The sequence below is a fragment of the Centruroides vittatus genome, unplaced genomic scaffold, assembly GCF_030686945.1.
Source record: "Centruroides vittatus isolate TY-2023 unplaced genomic scaffold, ASM3068694v2 contig_955, whole genome shotgun sequence".
Lineage (NCBI taxonomy): Eukaryota > Metazoa > Arthropoda > Arachnida > Scorpiones > Buthidae > Centruroides > Centruroides vittatus.
Genome location: NW_027122634.1, coordinates 252,219 through 278,975, shown reverse-complemented (window position 1 = coordinate 278,975; position 26,757 = coordinate 252,219). Strand labels below are relative to the sequence as shown.

Below are 26,757 nucleotides of genomic sequence, written 5' to 3'. Positions count from 1 at the left end.
GAATATATTAAAATATGCATGTATTATAATATGAATATATTTCAGATAAATATTTATTATAAATATATAGTATATTTTGTTTATATACCATAATTCATCTGTTATACAGACATTTTAAAATTATTTGTAGAAAAATGAAAATATATGAGTACATATAGAAAATTAATAGTGTTGAATTTGCTAGTGATCTTGATCTTGATCTAGTTTTTGAAATCAATTACTTAACTTTTAATTGTTAAAAATAGACAAAAATTCTAATTATACTAAATTGCAAAAAGGAGAGTTAATCATAAAATTTTTTTGTTTCAAACTCATAGTCATTTCTCAGAAATTTTTATATATTTATTTTTTGTAACACAAATCTGCATAACTAATATCTTACAACGTATTGTTACCAGACATTATATATTATACATTCTTTTCTTTACAATAATATATGAAGGGAAATGTTGAAATGTACTAAAAAAACTGGTATAGTATTGTACAAGAATTGGGAAATAAGAGGAAATATTGTAGTTGAATCATTCAAAGTATTTTCCCTCATTACTTAGAAACAAATAATGTATTTCTCATATATTGTTATTTATAAGTTTAAAATATGCAATTGTCATTAATTTTAAATTTTCTTATAATCAATGGTTAAAAACTTAACTTCTTGAACTATTCTTGAAAATTAAAATCAATTTAATTAGTTTGGTCATATATTGAATTCACTACCATTACCAGAAACTCATTGGTTCCTAAAAAGTTATTAGAATTAGAATGTTCTCTTATCAATTGAAATATTTAAAAATGTCAACTTGAGATAAATAACAACTATAAGTAAGTAAATGTATTAATGTTTAATAACTAAACTTTTGCTTCTTTTACTTTAAATAACAAATAAATTGGAAATTTTGATACATAAGGTTCGTGCATCATGTAAATAAAAATCATTGTAACTATGTACTGTATATTCACACAGAACTATCATTTTACATAGAAGAAATCAATAAATTATTATGACATGAATGTTTAAAGATACTGTATTTTGTCACAAAAAAATTTACCAGTGTCTAAAAAACATGACTGATGTCAAAATTTATAATAAAATAAATATAATATTTAAATGAGCATATCTGGCTAACATCATTCTCATAAATAATTAGTATTGTTAAATTAAAATACACATATTTAGTAAATGGACATAAACATTTTTCTAGAACTTTGTGTTTTTGTATAGTGTCATAAAAGTTAAATATAATTTTTTTTAATTGTTTAAATTATAATTTAAATATTAGTAATTTAAACATTAAATATATATAATTTTAAAAAATATTTGAATAACATTAAATAGCCAATATCTAAGTTACTTGTTAGCTCATATCAGAAAATTGCAACAAATTAGAAACATTAGAAAAATATATAATATTGTATATATATTACAGCATTTGAAATCTAGGTAAATTTTAAACAAAATTCAGGATTTGCAATTTTTTCTATAAATATAGATTATCTGGATATATGATACTTATAAAATGTTTTCAATTTGAAATGAGAGCAGAAAATGTTTAAGAAACTAAAATAAATGCATTGAGCTAATAACAAATTTATAACAACTCATAACAACTCATAAATTATTATTTAATCTTGAGATCTTTTCTTTAAATAGTTCAATAACTGGATTTTTGGAAGGCCTACACTTGTAAAAGATCCAAATAAAACTAAAAATAATATTTATCTGTGTATTAATCTGAGTATCTTTGAAGTCATATCTTATTTAAATTTTTTTTAAATATATATATAGAATAAGTTACTTTAATTGGTAGTAAAAATAGGAATGTGTGCATTTGATTAGCATTCTATTAAAGTCTGGATATATATATATTTATGTTTATTTTGTATTTATTAAGTTCATTGCAAAACATAGCTATATCATATTTGCATTTTCTATCCGAAAAACACGTAAAATTTATACTAGAGAATGGATAACGAAAATCAGAAAAGTATGTTATGTAATATATTCTAAATGTAGAATGTAATCGGAACAAACGCTAAAGTAAAGAATATAAAGGAAGTCTTTGAGTATCAGCATTTACGATGTATTGTTCTGAAAATAAAAATCTTAGTATCCAACAGGTTTATTTGTAGAAATTTCTACGTTTGACAAAAATAATTTTTTTACGTATTACATTGTAAACGCGGTTTTGTCGTATCAAATATATGGTAGAAGTTAATGTATTTTACATGAAAATATTATATATTGTACATACAGTACATACAGCACAATATTCCTAGTGTTTTAATACTGTTGTTTCTATGCTTATCACAATTTTAGCCGAAGTGACCTTGGATTTTAACACATTTCGTTATCCTTTGCTACGCAAGGAACAATTGTTAGAAAGTATAAAAATATATGTACAGTATATAATTTTAAGACCGCCGTTACTGTTTGTTCATAACTATTTCCTCAGGAGAGACGTTTTAATCGGTAAAATGATCTTGTAAACAACACATGTTAGTAATTATTTTGTTTTTGATTTTGCATTATTGGATGTCAGCGGTGGCGTTAACGGAAACCGATACAAACGACCGGAAATGCCTGGGAAAAAAAAATAATAATTTTACGATATAATATTGAAAGTGGTCGAAATTGTTGAATTTATTTTTTTCATTTTCTCGACTTTATGACCCGTAACTCGGATATAATTGCGTTTAAATAAAAATTTAATAGACGGAACCATTTTTAGATGATAGATTGGCATGTTTTCACTTGCGTGACATCGTAAAAAAGGTGTTGCCGAACGTTATTCACTGTCAGTGTTCTTTGTCTTCATCATAATTCTTCACCTAGTCCCATACTGTTGATGTCCGCATTCTTTACGGTTGAGGTGATTGTTTACAAAGTCGTTTGTATTGTCGTAACAACCTCCCGAAAGAAACGATTCTTTTTTTGAAACTCTATCAGAACAAATAAGCGTAATTGGCAATGACTGGATTTATTTATATATAAAAGTCACGCTGTAAAATATAAATAAATGTTTACTGTTTAATTTAAATCTCGGATTATTTAATAATAATCGAATAATTTAATGTATCAAGGTATTTATTTTTTTTAGAAGATAAATCGATGATCATGATTTACAGTCTGACATATGGATTTCTTTCATTCCTTGAAAACATTCCAGTTAGAACAGTAGAGTATTAGTTTTCATTAGCACCTTGAAAGTAGATTGATGTGCAGCCGTTTATAGAAATGTGTCAATGTCTGTTATAGGAAATTTGACAAAATTATTTTTACCAAGTATAACGTTTATAATCCAAGAGAACTTCACTTAGATTATAAAACTCTCGTAAACTATATGCTGTAGTTGTCCTTCTGTTGTATATTACTGAATAAAGATCACAATTATCTCGATTTTTAAAAGGCATGTTTAGTATTTTTAAATGCAGATTTATTTGAGAAATTTTGGCTTATCTTCAAACTATTCAAAAGTAATTAAAAATATGTTTAAACTACTTATACGAAAATAGTATATAGCATATGATAGGTTTACCAGTTTTCAAGATTGTTTCTTTTAGTATTTAAACACCAAATATCTCATATTTTTTCGTATTTTGTAAATTTTTGGTGCATTTTTTTTAAATATTAAACTATTATGTCTTGAAAATATAATTTTAAAACATTCAAAATTGGAACCGATAGATTACGTTCAGTTTCGGTCTCGAAAAGCTTACATATCGATGTTAAATTTTTAAATTGATAAAATTAAATTTGCAGTCAAAACTTCAGTTTCGTTTGAATTATTCATTTCTCGTTATTTTCCTCGTTACTGTTTAAAAATAAACAAACCTGTTTTTTGATTAAACGTTGTTGTTCGAAATATTGTGAAATAAGCGTATCAAAGAACTGTCTGTCTGTCACATTGCGGTCGATCGTGTTATCTTTTAAGAATGTCGTTCACGTGTTTATTAATGAATAATTTTAGTTTTTTAAGCATTTCAGAAAATATTTATTAGCATTTTAGAAAATACTCGTAAATAATTTCTGAGATGTTTTAAAGCTAGAAAAGTTTTCCCCCGCTCTGTTGCTGCGTAAATATAGAATTAATCGATTTGTTCAAGCAGAAATTTTGTATGTAAAAGAAAACTTTGTTCCGTTTGGAGTTAAATTTACTTTATTGTATCGAATAAACAAGAATGACTTTCAAATATTATTAAACATCAGAATTTTACCCTCCATTTTGAGTTAGTTGCGATTTTATTCAAATTTGCCCTCCTTTTTTTTAATTATTAGTTTTGAATTGAGTTTTTCCTAATATTCAATTCAAAATGATAAACAAACTAATTGATAGTTATATAAAATTTTTAAAAAAATTAATATTAAATCACAATATTGTAATGTCTCAAAATCAGTTTTTTTCAGTATGTTAAATCATTGAAATAAACTATGAATCCTAAGAAGTTTTGAAGTTTTCTAAGAAGATTTGGGGATTTAGCAATTAAATTCTATCTTTTAAATAATATATTCAAGAAATTTTTAGGAAGAAACAAAATAGAAATAGTTAATAGTTTAATATAACTTGCATTGTTGCATCAACAGTTGCTTGTTTGTTTTGTATAAATATTTAAATTTTTCCATAAAATTCCAACTTAATGCAGTAATCTTCTGTAAATATATATGATTAAATATATACAGAGATGGATTCAGGGGTGTCAGAGTGCAGCTGCAATCTTTTTTGGGAGTTTTTCTTGAGCAAAGCTGGGTAGTAAAAAATTTTGTGTCCTTTCCCTCTAATGCTTTCTGGATCTTCTATTTAGTATATTATTTAATATAATATATCATTTTTTATGTTTTTGAAGGAACATTATATTTAAGTTTTTCTAGCGAATAAATGCGAAAAAGTTCTAAATATATATGCCAACATTACAATACTTAAAAAAACATAAAGATAAAAACATGCTTATTCATTTTTAGAATGTTGTTCCTTGTTTTTTTTTTACTTTTGAATTAATTTATAAGTGTGTAATATTTTATTGTCAATGACAATGCAATAATTATTACATTTACTTTCAACTTTATAAACAAGGAAAAAACAATTTAAGATAAACTTTTCTATTGGACTGCAAGAATATATTTCATAATTTTTAGTTCACTAAAAATAAGACAATTTGAAATTAAAGAAAACTGTCTAATCATTATTATTTGTTTTTATCTACATTTTATTTTTTATAGCCTGTCTGATTAACCATTTTGTTTTTATTTGTAAAGTTATTTTAAACTGAACTATTATTAAAACATATCACAAACAAGAGTTTTTAATGTTTTTACATATTTTTTATTACTTGTAAAATTACTTTATAGAATAATATATAATCATAAATGTAATTAAGAATTTAAAATTTATAGTGTAGTATTATCAAAAAAGAGAAACTGGTGACATTATAATTCATTGCAGAAATAATAAAGAAAATATTCCATGTTAATTTAGTGATATTCATTCCCCTCAGATATTTTTCTGAGAGAAAGAAAAAGACAAGAAAAAATAAATTTTTAACTGAGATTAAAACATGTGAACAATTAAATTTGAAATTATAGCATGTTTGTATTGCAGAAATTTGCATTTTTTATTCAAGTTTGTGTTTTGAAGTAATTATTTTCCTACTTCAAGATTTCAAAAACTGTTTCCTTCTAGAATTGAAATTTTAATTCTAGAAAGAAACCTTTAATTCTAACCTAATAAATGTTTCGTTTTTTCTTTAAGAAATAATAACAAAGTTTATTAGTTAACATAAATTATTAGTTAAGAAATTATAACGTAAACATTTATTAGGTTAATGTCTGTAAAACGAAATACATTTCCAGCTGTTATGCATAACAGAGGGAAACTATGGTGATTGGTCAAAAAATGACCCCTCAAGTTTTTCTACGTTTTTGGACTTGGGACCTTGAAACATTGAGAAATGCAAAAAAATTTGGCATTTTTTTCTGTATGTATGGATGTTACTGTGGGGGACATGATTTTGTCCACCCTCTTTGAAACTTAATAATAACTCCTGTGCTTTTTGTTGAAAATTTCTGAAATTTTGCAGGGAGGCTTGTTTATTAGGAGGATTGATGCTATTAAATTTTGGTGATTAAAGGTTGACAAGTGGAGAAATAAAAGGTGGTTGTGTGTATCTCAAGTAGGGTCGGACTTAAAGATTTTACTGTTTATTAACATTTACAATTTTATATAAAAATCATCACTGCCCTCAAAATTAAATTTTTTGCCATTTTGTAATAGTAAAAAATAGGATATTTTTTAAAAAACTTTACACAACAGATGATGCCACTAAATGTTGCCAGAAAAGTTAAGCTACTTGTTGCTGGATTTTTTTTTAATGTTAAATTACTATTATTATTTTATGCAAGTTGAATTATCTTTAAATTTGTTGATATCTTAAATAAAATTTAAAGAAACCTGTTCCATTTCCAAATGGGTTTTGAGGAGAATGAGATGTTTCAAAAAATTCATGTAGTCATCTTTATAAATAAGTTGTCATTTCTATGATGCAGGGTCTTTGTGGATACTTTGTAGATTTGTTTATAAAATTTTAGAATTCATTTACATTTAACAATTTTTAAATAATTTATATATCTAAAGACTATAAATAAGACCTAAAAATAAAGTACTAATTATAACAGGCCTGGCCAACTCAAATTGTTTCGCAGGTCACTTTGATCTTGCGTAACATTACGGTGGGCCACAATTTAGGCAAACATGCTTTTAAAAAAGTAAAACAAATACAAAATGAATAAGATTTTATTGTTATACCAAGAGTTCATACTTGCACTTGCACATTATAACAATGACACATGCAAATTTTCATTTATTTAATTGTTTTGGTACACATAATGGGAAACAAAAGTTTTAATAGGTATATAATATCGCTTAGTGGACCATACAATTTAACGTGATGGGCTGCATGCAGCCCGCAGGCTGGTCAGACCTGAATTAGAATATTAATTAATATAACCAAATATTTTCTATAATTGTGTATAATTAGAGAAAATATTTAGTATTGATGAAATTTTTTAAAAGTTTATTAATAGAAAATTTTACATTAACTGGAAAAAAAATTAGAAAATTCATGAAGCAAATGTTGACGGAAGAATAAAAATTCTCTACTTACACATACAATATAAAATACTATATACTATATAAAATAGTTTTTATAAAAATACAACAGATTTAGATCATTGTGATTAAATTAGGATTTACGTGTAAAAATGTTAAAAATATTAATGAATAATTTTAGATATTGAAGTGTATTTTTTATTAAGTTAAAAATATTTTCTAATTATATTCAATGAATCCTGATCCAGATACCTTGGCCTAAACTTGAGATATTTTGAATCTGAGAATTTTTGGCACTCTTGGCCTATAAAATATACTAGAGAGATTAAATTACAGAAACCTTATTAGATTTAACAACTGGATTTTATGTTTTATTTTTCAATATTTTAAATTATTTAAAAAATAAAAGGTTTTATTATTTTTATAATGTATAAACATTGAATTAAAATAATTTTTTTCAAATGTAACAATATTAAGTTCAGTTCTAAAAATGCTTTTAAAAATTAAATGAATATCTTTCAAATTTATCCAAGAATAACGAAAAAATAGTAAATCTAATATTAGAGTTTTAAGCATTATTATTTTAACATTGTGTTATAGAGCTAAGTCTTGCTGCAAAGATATTTAGGGAAATTTCAGAATTTTTTTGAAGCTAGAGATTGTAGTAGAATTCATTTTATCTTTAAAGTAGACACATATCAGTAATAAAATTTGTCGAGTTGAATAATTTCCAAACATTCAAATCAAGTGATCAAATAATTTGATATTACCTGAAGATAATTTAATAAACTATTTTCATTTAAAATATTTGAAACTGCTGTCAAATTAAATATCAAGTTAAAAGCCATTAATATTGTATAAAATTTCATTTTAACATTTTATTTGATTTTCTAAAAGATGAAATAACACATGGAACAGAGTTATAAATTTTTTCTTTAAATAGTTCTTAAAAATTTTTCTTCTTCAGTTACTTCTAATTTTGCAAAACTAGAAATATATATATATATATATATATATTGATCTTTACCATATTGTTATCATCTTTACCATGATCTTTACCATATTGTTATTAAAGTATATATATATATATATATATATATATATATATATATATATATCTTTAATAACAATATGGTAAAGATCATGGTTTTGTATGATAGTTACTATTTTATACAATTTATACTTTGATTATTATGAAGTTAACTAAATGAATATAGAAAATTGATATTGTTTTAAAGAGTAAATAAATTTTTTAAAATTTAAATTTTAGTGTACACATTCTTAAATGTGTACACTAAAATAAAACATTTTTATTTAGACAAATTTTATGAAGAGATTTTCAATATTTAAAATTTTACATTACATGATGACTATATAAAATCTTAACTAGATTAAGAATACTGTATATTGTTTATCTTAAGTGTATTTATTCATGTCGTTTAATACTGGTATAGTTTTTGTTAATTTTTAAAATGAATTTCAATAATTAGATAATGCATTTGCATTAATTAAATGCAGTTGTGAAATAAAAATTTATTAGTTATATATATTTCAATTTAGATAGTAATAAACCACAAATAACAAATAAAAAATTTTAATATTTAATTTCTTCTCTAAATTGATACCATAAAAAGCAATTCAAATTACTTTACTTTTTTAATTGGAGCTTTGCCAAATATAAAATCTCTTAAGGTGTGGTATATCATCTTATTCTTTATTATGTAATTTCAAAATATAATGCTAAATGTAATGTAATATAATTAATATTTAATAAAATTTTTAAAAGATTTATATAATGTTACCATAAAATCTTTATCTATGATCTAATTTATATAAATATTTTAGAATTAAAAAATTAATGGGATTAAATTGAAATTATATATAAATTCAGTAATTTTGTTTTTAAATACTATTTGATAAGAATTATATACTTAATAATCATGATATGCATATTTTTTTATATATTTTTAGGAAATAAAATGAAAAATATATATATTGCTTAATAAGTGACAGAATCAAAAAATATTGAAACTGTTTTGTGTTTTTAGTGTGTGTTTCATTTAAAACTTAGCATAATTAATGTAAATTCTTAAATTAATAAAATAAAGTTAATTTAAAATAGATAATTTTATTTATTTAAATTTTATAACTTTTCAGGCTGAAGCACGCTTGGCTGCAAGAAGACATGCAAGAGCAGAAGCTCGGGAAATTCGTATGAGAGAACTAGAAAAACAACAGAGAGAGGTAAAAAGGTTAAATCTTGCATAAAAATTCAGTTTATAAAGAACAAATAATGACTTTTTTAAATTTAGGACTTAAACAATTAAATATTAAGATATTTAATTGTTTCAGATAACCTGTCTTCTATTTAGATATAAATTTTATAATTATTAAAATATGCTTTTTGATTGAAGGTATTTGAATTTCCAATATTTAATTAGTTTCAACAATATTCTGTAACTAATTTTTAAAAAAATTTTCTTAAGTATAATCTTTTTGACTTTTAATCAAAATTTTATTCTAATTATGCTTGTTGTAGTTTTGTGCATACTTTTACATTTTAGAAACCAAATATTGCTTTATTAAATATTTTTGAGGAAATTTTCTCTGTCTTCACAATATATTAAGGATAGCAAAGCATTTTTTTGTTTTTATTATTTTTGAAAGGAGAATTCTTGCTTAAACTGACTCCAGGACTGGCTTGATGGTCTCACCACCACCCTCACCATTATCACACTCATACAATAAATGAGCTTTAGTATCATCCATTTCATTTTTTAAGCCACATTTTTTTTAAAGGATTGGATCACAAATTCAGTCTTGTGGCTGCCAACTTCTCTGTTTTATGCATGTGTTGTATTGCAACTTTTGGCTTGTAAGAAGTAGGGTATTATTTAAGGAATTATAAGGAAAAAGTGCATCTTTATAAGCTTAAAAAGTCTAGTAGTTATTGGTTAATCCTTATATTAAAAATGTAAAATTTATGAATTAAAATGAAAGACGAGTTTCTTTTGATATAACTTTTACGTGATTATTTTATGTATGAAATTAGAAAACAAAATATTACTAAAAAAAGAAATTAATAGACCAATGATGAATTAACACTCCAACATATTTGAAAAACTTTCTTTTCCAAATGCAAAGTCATACCAAAATCAGTTTTATGAAAACTATCGTTACTTTTATTTTTTATTACTATTATTATCTTACTTTGTTTCATATTCTCAAATCTTGCAACTCAAATTTCTGCTACTTATAATTAAGATAGAGGCTGAAACTTTGAGAACACATCTAAGTCTGATGACAATGCCTTTTAATGTTGTTTTTACGGGTGGTCCTCAATCCTCCTAGTCTGAAAACCAAAAAACATAACCAAATGTAGAATTTAATTGGGTTATATATTGTATATATGGTGGGGATGGTCCCTTCCCATTCTCAATCTTGAAAAGCATGACCAATAAAAGCATAAAGAATTTTTTTAATATATTAAAAAAATTATTATTTATCATTTAAATATTTTTAGATATATGTAGATATTAATTCAAATTTTGAGTTTTCTTTCTCAGAATGTGTGTTACAAGATTATATATACTATAAAGTAAATTATTTTTCCAATTTAATTGTTGATTTCTTGAGTGTTTAATTTAATTTGTAATATAGAAAGTTACCAAGTATAAGAAATTTCCTATGTTTATATTTCATTTTACTTCAAAGTGTGCTTAAAAGCTGATAAGTATGGTTTTATCATTATACTATTTATTAATTGTTCATAGTTATTGATTAACATCAATAACTCTATAAACAATTAATCAGCAACTATCATTTGTACATCAGGTTTGTATATGTTCGTTTACATAATAATTAATCAATGAATATTTCAGTTAGGATTAAGAATATGCTATTTAACTTTTTGTAACAATAATTTGTTGTCCATTTAACTGATTTTTAAGTATTAAAAAATTAAACTTATGTAATTTTGTAAATTTTATAAAAATATTTTTCTAAGTTTTATTTTATGCAATTGGATTCAAGCACAATTTATATAAATTGTCAGATAGTTTATTCTTTTAAATATATAATTTTAATATATAATATGAAATAATTAATATCTGTGTTTTTATTAGGCAGATGAACAGAGTGATCGCCATTATGAATTATTGGGTGATTCTTCTAGAAGTGTGAGGACAAATAGAGAGGTTTGAATTCACTACTTATTTTAATATAAAAATGGAGTAATTTGTTTATTTTTATGTATAGAATTTTAAAAACTTGAAATTAGATTATAATCCTTTTCATTTATCAAACTATATTTTAATAATTAGATATTTCTCAGTTCTTCAATTGATACATTTATTTTTATTTTGTTGAAAATTTTTATATAATGACTAATACAAGATTTCAATTATAAAAATTAAAAGAAAACATTTCTATTAGAGAAAACTTACCATCTATAAACTGTTCAATATTCAAATCTATACATTCAGTTACGTTAAATACTGTATATATTAAATGACTAAAAAAATTAGATATATGTAGATAGATTTTAACAATAGTTTCTGATGAACGAAATTATTTAAATGATTATTGTTGAATAATACATTTATTTATTTTGTTTTCTTTTTTCATTCAGAAAAGTAGAGTAAATTCCCACTAACTTGGACTAATAGGGGGTGAGAGTTGTCCAAGTTAGTAGAGTGTTTTCTTCAATGACAGAAAACAAGAATGTACAGTAACAGTAATTTATTATGGTTAGGTCTATGCATAAAATTTACTGTACTGAGATTATACTGCTGAATTTGTTATTTTAGGAAATGAGATCAAAAAATTTCATGACAGTATAGTATACAGCAACGTACAATCTTTAGTAACTTCCCAACTACAGTAATATAATGCAACATATTGCAAAGTTTTCTAGATATTGAAAACACTTGTTAATTATAATTTTTCTATTGTCAAGAAATTTTAAATTTCAGTTTCAAAAAATTTGTCCAAGTTATGCAAAGTCCAATTTAGTGAGAGTTTATTGTATTATGTAAATGTAATATGAAAATTATGATTTCTGCAAGTGTATTTTTACATATGTGATTTGTAATTGTTATATTGGATTAATACTCATTGTATTTACAGTTTTAACTTTTGCATTAAATTATTGATTTCATTTCTGAAAAAAATATATATTTCAGAAATTTTTCTTGTAGGAAAATGGGACTACTAGTATATTTATACATTTATAGACAAACCTTATTTAACTTATCTACAAGAATATTGAAAGTAAATTTTTAGAGGAATCAATTTATTTTAAATAACAATAAAATATGTTAAGTTTTTGGTGTAAGCATAAAGAAAAAATAAACTAATATGATTATGCTACTGCATTAACTCCATTATGGTATTTATTACAATTACAAACTTGTTTGGATCTTTTAAACTTCAGTATATGTGATTCAATCAAATCCTGTTAATTGGGCTTAAAAATTTATTATATTACCAAAACTTGTATTAAACAAACTTTCCAGAAATATCACAAATTAAAAATGTGGCTTTGATGAAGTTGATATGTAATCTTTCTGCATATAAAGTTTTTATTTTAGATAAAATTAATATTTATAATATGATTTTTAGATGAAAAAGTTGAAAAAACTTTTATATTGTGTAAAAATGAATATATTGGGTTGTTCGGAAAGTAATTTCGTTTTTTCCGTAGTAAAATAAACGCAATATTCTTATAATAAATAAATATTTTATTGAATTATATATTGACCATTTTGGTCAAATACCTGTTGTCATTGGTTCTGGTAGTAGCATGATTTCAAATTCATAAAAATTTTGATCATCATTTACAAAAAACTGATCCAAGTGATTTTTGACATTGTCATTTCAAGTAAATGTCTTACAGTTAAAAAAATGTATAGACCGGAACAAGTAATAATCTGAGTGTGCCCGATCTGGCGAATACGGTTGGTGTGATAACACATCCCATCTAAGCTATAACAGTTTCTGACAAGTTATCAAACTTGTGTGAAATTTGACATTATCATGGTAAAACACTACACTTTGTTTGTTGATCAATTCTGGCCTTTTCTGTTTGATGATATTACTCAATTTGTTTACTCGATGGCAGTACACTTTCGAATCAATTGTTAAATTGTCTGGTAAAAGCTCAAAAACAAATTTCTTTAAAATCCCACCATAGAGAGCATCTCTCATTAATAACATGTGGAACCCATATATCGAGCTTTGAAACAAAACCAATTCGTTTTAAGTAATAATAAGTGATTCAATTTAATAGATTTAATCTCTTAGTGATTTCACGTGTTGTTATACGGCAGATTGCTTCAATCGGTACCTTTATTTTGTTTTCATTGGCTTCAAATGGCCATCCAGAATGTGGTGTATCTTCGATATTAAAATTGCCAGAACGCAATTTTGTAAACCAGTTTTGGCACTGTCTTTCTCTCAACACATCTTCTCCAAACATGTACCACAATTTTTTTCTTGTTTGAACAGCATTTTGATTTTTTAGTTATAAAAAAGCAAAATATGCCGAAAATGATGCTTTTGATTTTCCATATTTGATGGGTCACCGAAAAAAAACAATTGTACAGAATCAAACAAAATTTTTTACAAATAAGCCTTAAAATGTCAACTGTCAAATTATATAATAAAAATGTGGTTTAAAATGAAATTGGCTGGTAAAAATACATATAATTTCTCTAGTAATAAAAAAATGAAATTACTTTCCGATCAACCCAATAGTATTGTTATTTCATTATTTTTAGCAAAAATTTTATTTGAAATATCTAAAAAGAGTATTCATTAGAAAGATATATCTGTCAATTAAGTTTTGGATTAAAAAGAAATGAAATTTAATTTAAATTAAGAACTCAAACTTGGAAGTACTTGCTATACCAACTAGTTAATCTTTTCTTTATTCCAGCAAGATTATCTAGTTGATATAATATATAAAATAGATGATAATGATTAAAATTTCATGTTTCTTTTAAGGGACGTTCTTCATTTGCAACTACTTCATCATCCTATGGTAATTCTAGACGTAGCAGTGAAGATTCCATTGAAGCTATAGAATCCAAAGATCTTAAGGTATGTACAGTTGCATTTTCATGAAAGTATACTACTAAATTGTATACACTAGATATGATACAGGGTGATATAATTAAAAAGTAGGTGTTCAGTGAGTTCTTTCTACTGAGAGCTCTTAAAACCTATTCTTTAATTATGATCACACTATAGCACTACATTGTTGTTACTATGTGTGTGATGATGACATTCTGAGAAGAAAATTCTAATATTAGTCACTTTCTGAAATTTTGTTTTATATCAGAATTCTAAATGTATTTATTTATAACAACTTGGAATTAAATATATTGATATTCAATGATAAAAAGTAGTCTCAGAAAAATCCTGTTATTTATGATCATTTCTCAACTTACTTTCAAATCACTATATTTTTAAATATTATATGAAGTCAGTATTTAATTTTAACACATTTTCTTTAATATTTAAGTAAATAAATCTTTTTTAAAAATGTTAATAATTTAGTAAGATATTCTCAATATTTTATTTTAACTTATAAATAAATTAATTTTGAAAAGCAAAAAGAGTAGAATAAAAAATAGAAATAAGTTAAAATTTTAATTACAATTTAAAATTTGTATTTGGTTTTTATTTCTCTTCAGAAATGGTAAATACAAAATTAATCTTTATAAAAACTTATATTGTTTTAAAATGCAATATTAAACTTAATCATAGTTTTTAAGTATTCATTCATTTATATAATAATATCTTGGTTAAAGGTAAATATTTTATTACATTTTATATAAATATTCATTTATAATTTAGAAATTCCCAAATACAGGTATCCTTCATATAACACGGAAGTTATATTCTGAAAAGTGCCATGTAATGTGAATACGTGCTATACGAAAGAAAGACTAATGCAAAACATGGAGTTAGGTTCCAAAAGTTAGCAAAAGTATACTATTGTTTTTCATTACTAAGAGACATATACTTATGAAAGCAATCAATAAAATTAACTTACAATCATAAGTAAAAGTACTTTATTATGTGTTAATATTAAGTTTAGATAAACAAGGGCTTTTTCTTCTTACAAAGTATCATAATATTCCAAGCTTTTCTGTTGATCTTGATCAGAAATATCAAAAACATCTTCATTTTTTTATTTTTATTATAATTTTTTTTATGGATGACAAAAAAAAAAGTTATTAATGAATAATTTGATTGGAAGGTTGCATTTGTTCAGTTGAGTACCGAGCAATTTTTTTTTTTTTTTTTTTTTTTTTCAGAATTTGTGTTTGAATACCAAATTCTTCAAGTTGGGAACTGTTCAAATACAGAGATACCATTGTATTTCATTTGTCATTTTTACAAATGATTACTTCATTTTATTTCATGTTATTAAATCTTTTTTAACCATAAGTAATACCTACAGTTAAAAAAAGTTTTTCATACTATTTACTTAAAAATGTTTAAATTAATCTTTGTATTTAGTAAAGTTTATTTATAAAAAAAAAGAAAAAGTGACACTCTTAAGGATTAAAGTCTGAGAGCAACAACAACACCTGGTTAATAGGAAAGCTAGGACAAGGAAGAAGAAAAATTGCACTATTGGTTTTCTTTAAAGTAAACCTGATGAAAGGCACAAAACAAATTGAAAATTTCAATATTCTGAAATCCAGGGGCAAATTTGAGACAACATGCATGCTTATTTGAATAAAAAAAAGTATTGAAATTTTGTATGGAGGATTTTCAAAGTTGTGTTAGAGCAAAACTGGAAATCGTATTGTACGGGGGATACCTGTATTTATTTAATCATCTAAATAAATAAAAATAGTTTTAAAGCATTAAGAATATTATAATATTAATAATGAAATATTTTATTTAAAACATTTTAATTCTTTATATTGTATGATTGTCTTTTCTTTTTCCCTTTTTATTTATAATGATAAGAATAATTCAACTAAAAAAAAAATAAGTAAATAGAAACCAAGCAAACTACCATATTATTGGGCTACAATAAGGCTAATTTTAAGAATTAGATAAATTGTAGCCTGATAATAAGCAGATTATTTGGTTTGACTATAGTTATCATTCAGATTTGTGGATTTGTTTATGTATAAGTAAATATATAATTGTCTAAAATAATAAATTGTTTCAACTTGAAGTTAGTTATACAGTAGACTATTTATTGTAATCACTTTGGGAGCTGCCTAAACTTATAATAATAGACTGATAACATTATGCAAAGCAAGAATTTATTAAAGAAATAATTTATACAGTATTGTTTGTCTACTGTCATTTTCATCACCGACTAGCATAATTCCACCAATTTAAACTACAGTAGTGAACTGAAAATCGGAATCAATTGGGGACTGGGGTTGTTCAGATTAGGGATTTGTTCCGATTACGGTTTATGTACGAAAAAATATACTAACCTGTCCGATGTTCAAATTTTTCTCCGTTGCGTGTCGCTTCGTGTTGAATTTTTCTCCGTTGCTTGTCGCTTCGTGTTGAATTTTCGTCAATTTTAAGCCTAACGAAAATTTTTATAATAATAATCGAGGCTATCGTATCGTTAAAAATTATTTCTGCATTTTGTACAAACAAAATAAATATATTGAAGAATATAAAAACATGAAAATTATACTTTAGAAGTAAATTTAGTATCAAAAACGTTCGATTCGGCACGACACAGTCCGACTGAAAATTGTGCCGATTACCGGCGATTCTGATTACCGGGGTGCCGATTTACGAGTCTCTACTGTAATTGTTATTTAGTCACAATACAATAAAATTATTAATTTCAACCTCTGATTAAGACCAATAACTTGTAACTCGCAACATGAAATTGTTATATGTTGAGGCTACTGTCATAAAAAAACCTGAGATTTTATTTTATTTGCTCAAACATGATAAGAATAACTGAATTCTGATTACAATAAGTGAAGTATTTATAATGTATTATAATCTGTATGTTTTGGAACCTGCCAATCTTGATAACATTAACCAACTAATAAAAAAATTAAAAATAACTTACTTTATTCTTTAATTATTTTTTTATTTAATTATTAAAACAATTGATTCTGTTTAATTTTTTGTAGATTTATTGATTTTACTAAGATTAAAAAACATTTAAGAGAAAAAAAATTATAGCTCATTTATATATATTTTAAATTATATTTATTATTTATTTAATTTTTAAAATTATATAGCATCAGCTATCGGATGCGGAAGAAAAGTTTCGAAAGGCTATGATTAGTAATGCACAGCTGGATAATGAAAAAACTGCTTTAACTTACCATGTAGATAAACTTCATGATGAGATAGAAGAAATGGAAGAACAGTTTCATCAAGTTCAGAGAGAATATAAGACTACATCAAGAGTAAGTTTAAATAATTTAAATTACAAATTTTTAAAGCATTGATTTATAAATTATACTGAAGCACTATTTACATGTTTCACATTTATATATCTTTATTGTTTATATAGTCCTTTACTAATGTTTTGTAATCAACATATTCTTTTCAATGGTGAAATATTTTGTTTATATGCCTTTTCCTTTCTGGTAAAGATGATAAATATTACATTAATCTTTTAGAAAACATACTCTCAGCATTTCCAGAACATGTTCTTTGTTCTATTCTCACACTTCTTTCTTTACATTTCTGAAATAAAATTTTATAACATTTGACCCCAAGTGTAATCTCTCAGAGAGAGAGGATTAGCAGTAGATTATTGGCTAACCGATTAATCAACAATAAGTTTAAAGAGATAAAAAAAATAACTCTACATATTTGTAGTGTTCTGTATCAGCAAAGAATTTGTGAACAAAGACTGTTCATTTGACAAAAGTTTATTTTTGGGAATTATTCTTAATAATTTTAAGTAACACTGTTAATGGATTCTAATGGATATTTTAAAATTATAGAAAAGAGGGCAATATACTCTTGTGATCAAAAAGTATTGGGAATAGTTTAATAATATGCAAGATTTGAAGAGGACATCAAAATTTATTTTGTCCCCTTCAAAGTAATCCCCTCCCACTGCAATGCACTTATGCTGACTTTTTCCAATCCTCAAAACATGCTTTAAAGTTGTTTTATCAAACCGTTCAGGATTTGCAGCAAATTTTGTTTTATGGCATCAGTCGACTCAAAATGATCACTACCAAGCAGAAGATTTAGTCAAGAAAACAGGAAAAAGTCACACAGTGTCATATCAGGTGGATATGGAGCTTGTAGAACCATATTTGTTGAATTTTTGGCCAAAAATTCACAAACAACAAGACCATTATAAGCAGGTGCATTATTGTGGTGCAAAATCCACAAGTTTTCTCACCATAAATATGATTGTTTTCTACAAATTGCTTCAGGCAAATGATGCAAAACACTCAAATAATAATATTTCTTCACAGTTTGACTGGTTGGAAGGAATTCATGATGCACAACACCATGACAGTAGAAGAAAACAGTCAACATGACCTTGAATTTGTCTTTTCAGTCTTGCTTCACCTTTCGAGCACCATTCACTTAATTGTTGAGCTGTTTCAGTGTCAAAAGTGTAGATCTGTGTTCATCACCTGTAATGATGCATTTTAAGAATGATTTGCCTTGAGAAAAAATTTTCTCAGTCACTTGAACCCACTATTTTTGGGAAAAATTCAATGTTTTCAGGAAAACTCAAGAAATGACGCACTACAAGCCCAAATGATCTTTTAAAATTGGCAAACAGATAAATAAGATCCAATTCATACTGGAAAATGTGCAATAATTGTTAAACGATGATCATTAAGCACCAAATCTCTGACTTGAGCAATGTGTTGTTCCTCAATTTAAGTGGAATGTCTACTATAGCTTGGTTTGTCTTTGTTGTGTTCTCTGTCTTCCTTGAACATCTTGTATCATTCAAACTCTCTTGTTTTTGATAGACTATTGTCACCAAAGGCTTTTTGCAACATTTTCAACACTTTTGTAGAAGTAATTCCATTGTGAAAACAAAATTTAATGCACATTTTTTGATCAGTTACCTTTGACATTTTGAAAAATCATAGGCACAAAAAATTATTTATGCTTAAAACAAGCTTGTATTTGCAAATGAAAACAGATGATGACATACAGATTATTGCTAGATGTCATTGAAAGTCATACCAAAAGATGAGAAAAATGATGGCACTCTCTTGCATGGACCAAGTTTAAATGACCCATTTCTGATACCTTTTGATCACAGTAGTATTACTAGCTACCAGTGGCAATTGTGCCTGGAATAGTCCAAATTTTGGAATTTATTACTGTTTATAATGTCTATTTGAGCACTGTTATTGTGATAAATGTGTGCAAAATAGCAATTACTATTTTTATAATAAATGTAAAAGGTGCAAGTTATTTTGTAATAATGTCTGCTAATTGTAAAAATATCATATTGTATGTGTACATATACAGTTAAAATACTGTCCAAAATGGAACCTTAATAGAACACTAGGATCTGCATCTGTCTGTTTTTGTCTTTGGAGTCCTATGATATAGTGGGAAATTTCAGATACTTTAACTCCTGTGGTGAAAAGTGTGGATATTGAGGATTTGCTGGATATTCTATTGTTATAAAATAAAGGAAAAACTCTGAATTTTTTAAAAATTTGTACTACCAATATATACTGTATAGATATAGTACACATTTTCTATACCATTATTAATACCCTTGAACTGGGTAATATGCAAAAAGTACCAGCAACACTTCAGAGTTCTTTCTTTATAACACATTGTGTCTATGTAATATTAGTGTTTTTATTTGTCTCATTTACACAAATTAATAGGATAACTTCTGTTTTAATTACATATAGATTATTTTGTAAGATATAAATTTAGAATTTATTTATTTCTAATTTCATACATTTTAATGAATTTATTCATTTTTTTTTATTAGGAGTATGATCGTTTGTCAAGAGACTACAAAAAAATGCAAGAAGAAAATAATATTTTAAAGGAAATCTTAAAACAGAGAGACCAATTAATAGAAGTAATTATAATCTGCATTTATTATTTTCATAATGTCATAAAGTTATATTCCTCTATTATCATTGATAATTTAGGCTAGTGATTCTCTTAACCTATGGTTCAAGCATTCTAGGAGTGTGAAATGATTTGGTTGGAAAATTATTTTTATTTGTATAATTGAACTTTTTGAATTTGTTTTTCTGCTGTTTTCATTGAAAATGGAGTTTTACTTTTTAAATAATATTGATATATTTAAATTAAATTATTAACCCATGATCACACGTAATAGTGGCAATTTTTAACATCTGTTACTCTTTTGGTAGGCATTTTTTGCCAAATTGACTTCTTCCAGGATATTCTCATGCTATCCATCTGTCTGTCAAAAAATTTTAATGTTTGATATTAATGGAATTTAGTTATGTAAGATAAAACTGCAGAGGACATTATTCTCAATATAAATGAAAAAAATTTATAACAATATGTATATAATTTATTAAAAGATAGTATTATCTAATATAAAAATTCATATAGATTTATTTAGAATCTACATAATGAAGCTAGTGAGTTGGAGATAACCAGCATTATAATATGACAGAAATAAATATAGGCTGAAATGAGTTATTTGCTTTATTTATAGTAAATATAGTTTAGATGAAATATATTTCACCATATAAAAATTTTAATTTTAAATATTCCAATTAAATTAAAATTTTTCATATTAGTAATTAGTTGTGTTTATTTTAATCTGTTATATTTATATATCTTCAGTTATGTACAGCATATGATATGTTAATGACATGGCCTTGAAATACTACACTTCTGTTGTTCTGCTATTCCAATTCTTATCATTACAGTTAAAATAAGCAAACACAGCAAAAAAATTTGTTAATTATTTTGTGACTATATTTGGTTATTATTTAATTTATAATTTTGATTTTACAGTTGTAAAGACTTTAATGAATTGTAAATAACAATAATTTGTATATATGTTTATAATGTTACTTAATATTTTGTCTTCATTTCTATAGAAAAAATATTCAAATTAAAATAAATTTTTAGATGTATACTGTATTATTATACATACAATTATTATTAATACTTTTTAGGTTGTCTTACACAAAGTATATCAATTTAGAGTTACTGTAAATGTTTAAAATAACATTTTCAGTTTATCTGCATAAGAGATTTGTTATCTAGTAATACTCAGAAGTAAAATAAATTTTCATCATTAAAAAGATTAATGTACCAAGTGAACATAATTAAAGTACCCCTATAAAAATTGCATAGAGAGATTCAGCAGTCTGGTATGCTGACATTTCATGACATGTGGAAGACATTTCCATAGAAAAATTTAAAACTTTCTATTTATCAAAACTTTCTATTATGTCACTTTTGGTGCTGCAAGCAACAAAAAAAAGCAGTTTCCTTTGCCTAAGCACACACATTCTGGCCACAACTGTTTAATGTCATTCTCATCAGCTACAATGGTCATTGCCTTGCTGGAATACATTAAGAAAACTACAGCAATGTTGCAGTCGCACTTTGGAAATTTCAGTCATATGAATTTATACAGAGGACAATTGACTCCACAAGCTCTCAGGAGAATGATCACTCAGTTCAAGAAGGATAGTCATTTGGGAGTTCACCTGGTTGAGAATGTAAACCTATCACTTCACAAGTTGTTGAGAATGTTACCATGGCTGTTATTGAATAAAATTGCCAGCTCCAGAAATGCATGTGTAGTGTCATGGCAGTTAAGTGTAATCTATGGCAGAGTGTTGAAGGTATTGAAAAAGTTATTGTATTGTTATCCATACAAGATCAACCACAACCAGCAGTTGCTTGCTACCAACAGGGAAACCCAACTGACTTTTTGCATTGACCTTCCTTTCCAGAATGGAAGTGGTTGTCATGACTATGAAAGATCTTGTGAAGCAATGAGTTGAAAATTTAGCTCACTGGAACAGTGAACACCCATAACTGTTCCATTTGGTCATAGAAAATTTTTGTTTTTCAACAGATTCTATTATACTTGCCTAAAATTACAGTCTGATTATGGATTTACAGCCACATTTATCCTCGGACCATTCTTCAAAAAAGCTAGCCCTAATGGGTCTAGAACAGGGATGGGAAACCTGCGGCCTTTTGGGCCAACAAGTGTGGCCTTCTGCAGCCTCTGATGTAAATGTTGATATATACTTTTTAAGACCTAGTATTACTTATTACTTGTATAAAAAGTTCTTACTGAAGTAAAATGACTTAAAATGTAATTATTTTCAATTTTTATTCACCTGTCTTTCTTTTATTACATAACTTTCAAATTACTTAGCAGCCTAAGCATAGGGATAAAATGACAGAAAGAAATTTCAATGTGACCTCTATAAGGAATGATGAATTGTAATGTGGCCTTCATGAACAAAAAGGTTCCCCACCCCTGGTCTAGAAGTTTCTGCAACAATATTTCACTAATAACAGAGTGATTAATTGTATTTCCTATCATCTGGCCATTTTGATCTCCAGATCTTAATCCATAGTTTATTGGGGAAATTTCCTGCAACCAAAAATCATATCTTTTTATGTGTTGCAAATTCAACAGCCTTGAAAGCTTTTGATAGCCTATCACATTGCTTGTGAGAAGCATCACAGATCAGGGATGAATTTACAGCTTAAAGCCAAAAGAAGTCTGACACAATAGGCTCTAAGCTGCAGTTACTTAGCTCATGTGCAAATCCAGCTCTGCATATGATCAGTTACAGTTTACCACTGAATACACTGTTCACTGATTTTAGGTTTTACATCTTCAGAGTGGATGTCACATTGATCAGTATCCCGTGCATCACTAAGATCTCTGTGTAGCACGAATATCTTTTACAAATAAAATATTTGTTGTTTGCAATGCTAAAAATGCCTCAGTGATGAGTTTTGGTACTAATTTTTCTTTTTTCATAGAAATGTCCTGAACTGTCATCATTCCAGATATGATTGCATTTCAACTGATAATCTCTTATTAGACAGTTCTGAATAGAGATACTTAATTACAAAAACCTAGTATGAGATAAACTAAAATTTTACTTTTAATAATTATGCATAAATTTTTTATAAATCTCAACTTATAATATAATGAAAAAACATATGAAGTAGAGATTATAAAGTTTATATAATTACATATTTATTAAATTTTATTGTATAAATAAGATACAGATATATATATATATATATATATATATATGTTGTTTATAATAGGTTTGAAATACAAAAATTAGAATTTTATATTATTTTACTTTACACACTTAATTTTAGGAAAATGGTCTTGTTCTTATTAATGGTGAGGGATTAGTTAATGGTGATATTGAAGATAGTCCTCGCAGTACACCAGAAAAGTCATTACCTAATTTACCAAAAGTTGCTCTTGTATCTCAGGCTACTGCTCAATTATTAGAAAAGGCTGGTGATGGTCCTTTGAGTAAGTATTTATGAAAATTTTTGAAATGTACAAATAGTATTTTTATATAGTAAAAATTAAAAGTTGTTGTTATAAAACAAAGTAAATCCAATTCTGTTGGATGAAAATGTGTTATATTTGAAATATTTATATAATTTGCATTCAGATCATGTTGAATGGTGTTTATTCTAGTATTATATAGAAATATAATACTAGAATAAACACTTTAATATTTGAATAAACAACAACAAAATTTAAATACAATTTTTTACAATTGTATTTTCATTTAAATTTTATATTTTAAAATGTGGTAAGGATTATGATGCATTTTATTCTTGCATTTAAGTTTATGTATTAACAATAATTAAACAATACTGTGACTTAATACAATAAAAACTGCATCATAGCTAAAAATCTATTGTAGAGAACAAAAATATGAATTTAATTTCTAAAAAATTTTGAGCTGTATCTTTACATTCAGGTTAATTTTATCTTTAGTAATCCAATATTAATAATAAAATATGTAAAGGGGTAGAATGATATACAGTAAAAGCTGTCTATGGCGACCACCCATGATTCCTTCAAAATGTGGTCTTTTAGACAGGTGGTGTGCTGTAATACCATATTTCTGCACATATTTTGCACACTTTTTAGCCATTTCTACTAAGCAAAACTTGAGGTGAGCAAAAATAAGCGAATTTTTTCGACGATAGTGCTACATTGGTACTGTATTTTATTCTTATCAGATAACTCGATTAACAGAAGTCTTCATGATTTTATAAGACAGATTTAATACCAATATTTTAAAGATTAATACACTACTCGCATTTTCTCGATTATAATGCACACTTCCTTTTTTCCGACTTAATTAATTCAACTGGTTCTTGTTGTTCATTCCTCAGTTTATGTGTATTATGTTTTCGATATACAAGTGCGTCGTATCTCTCCATCAGTTTGGTTTTGGTTTTTGTTAGTTTAAAAATACTGTATTAAAAAGTACAGTATTTTTAAAGTTAAAATAAGATTAAACTAACTTTTCTTCTAAACAAAATTTATCCTAAATCATTTTTCCCCCCTTCCTTATCAACTCTATAAAAGATATTTGTTTTTAAATTTATTTTACATTTATTCCAAACAAACAAAAATTAATATCTCATATGAAATTGATAGAATTGTGTTAACAGTATAAATTTTTTCGTAGATGTTAGATTAAAGAAATTTGCAGAAGAAAAGCAAGAATTGCTAGATGAGGTAAAGATCTATTAAATTATGTTTTCAATTTGTATAAAAAATCTAAATCAATATTACATATCTTCTTTTTTAGATCTATAGGATACGTCTTGATTTGGAAGAAGAAAGACAAAAATTGTCAAAAATGGAACAAATAACTTCCAGCAATGGATCTCAATCAAATGGTCCTGAAATTAAACTTTTAGAAGTTCAAAGTAAGTGGGTTTAAATATATACCCTAAAATATATTATAAATGTGTCTACATTTAAAGTAGCAAACTTTATATCATTGCATTGTTGACTTAAATCAATCTCCATACAAACCAGCTTTTGAAGATCAATCTGAGAAAACCTTTCTTCTTCTAATATCCAAGTTTTGAGCCAGTTAGGTTCATATTTGGACTTCACTGAAACTACAATTCTTGGTTTCAAATAAACACCCAAGGAATTTGATGTATGCCTATTCAAACTTTTTGTTGTTTTTCATTTTCTTAAAAGTATTCTAAACTGTTAAGTGTACTTGATTCCATATAGCACTCTCTCTCTCTCTCTGATCATATTATAAAATCTTCTAGTGAATTTAAAGACAAAACAGAGGGGTCCCAATTGGATTGCCCATAGCAGAAACTTTACTTCTTTGATTATCAGTTATGCCAAAGTGGAAGTATTGAAACAATTTGGGACTAAAATAAAGCTTTACAGAAAGTATGTTGATGACATACAATGGTTGCTTCAAGATGAAAAGTATGTAGAATTTTTTATGCAGAAATTTTGGAATAGCTACTTAAGTTTGAATATTTTTGTTCTGTTCTTAATTTTAGACTTTTTAATGGTTCCATTAACCTCCTATTTGAGTGCTGGGAAAGCCAAGCAAGATCCCTCGCCATCTTTATTCATCCTTGAAATAAATAAAAACTAAATTAACTTCATTCAATAAAGAAGCATTACAAAAAACATAACAAAGAACATTTCTTATTCATAATTAAGATCAAAGATATCATCATATAGAGATAACATATAATTTTTATTTACTTTGATTTTGAAAAACTGACTTTTTCTTTATTTTTGGGAGCTTTCAATCTCTGTATTTTTACCAATGAATTTATAGAAGTATGTCAGATTTGGATAATTTGTTTTCAAAACAGGATCTGTCACCAACAGTTTGTGTGAAAAGGAAATATGTTTGATTGTACAGCAACAGGGACAAATTCTGCTGTTTTATATTACAATGCAGATGTGAAGTGCTGTAAATCAATTTATAATAATTCTTTGCAATATTCGTATATATTTAAATTAAATAATAATAAATGTATATAGAGGCCATATATTGATTGAAAATTGTGTTGTTTTATCATTAATTAATCTTTACAAGAAAATCTTGTAATTTAAAATAATGTTGATCAAATTGACTGACTGTTCATATGTCACAATATTCTACAAGGTGTCTTTGGTCAAACTTTGACATCTTGTAGTGTATAAAATATTTACTTTTAAGATTTCAGATTTTTCTGATAATGTAATTAGTATTTCTTCTCAGCTACACTTTTTTTTTCCTGTAAGGCTGAAGGCTACATTGATAAGACAAAATGACCAAGATATCTTTAGATATATTTACCACATATCATTAAAGCAAGACTAAGACAAGAAAGAACTACTGTACTATAAAGTAATTTTTTCTTCTGAATTAGATATTACTATTATCTGGAAACGGTGTGTGTGTGTGACATACACAATATGCAAATGAGAGAGAAATTTTTGCCAAATTTCTCACATAACTTTTCATCTGTTTTTTCTTTCAATGTTTTTTCATATAAAATGGAGAGTGACAAAGAAAATCTGGTTTAATCAAACTGAATAAAAGACAGGAAGATTAGATGGCATTAATCACATTTTCCTGCTCCAAGAATGTTTAAGATTATCCTGTTTAGTTCCTATCCTATCTTTGTCAATATCCTT

The 26,757-nt window shown here is 25.6% G+C and overlaps 1 protein-coding gene across 2 annotated transcripts in view; it reads left to right on the top strand.

Annotated features, from left to right (window-relative positions):
• Positions 1 to 26,757, top strand: part of LOC136985199 (leucine-rich repeat flightless-interacting protein 2) — a 50,403-nt gene that overhangs the window by 17,600 nt on the left and 6,046 nt on the right. For both annotated transcript variants that reach the window (XM_067282422.1, XM_067282423.1), the window contains 8 exons: positions 9,258 to 9,344; positions 11,225 to 11,296; positions 14,106 to 14,201; positions 17,351 to 17,521; positions 20,059 to 20,151; positions 23,430 to 23,592; positions 24,773 to 24,822; positions 24,896 to 25,016. In XM_067282422.1, the coding sequence (XP_067138523.1) occupies positions 9,258 to 9,344; positions 11,225 to 11,296; positions 14,106 to 14,201; positions 17,351 to 17,521; positions 20,059 to 20,151; positions 23,430 to 23,592; positions 24,773 to 24,822; positions 24,896 to 25,016 (853 nt within the window). The remainder of the gene's footprint in view (positions 1 to 9,257; positions 9,345 to 11,224; positions 11,297 to 14,105; positions 14,202 to 17,350; positions 17,522 to 20,058; positions 20,152 to 23,429; positions 23,593 to 24,772; positions 24,823 to 24,895; positions 25,017 to 26,757) is intronic.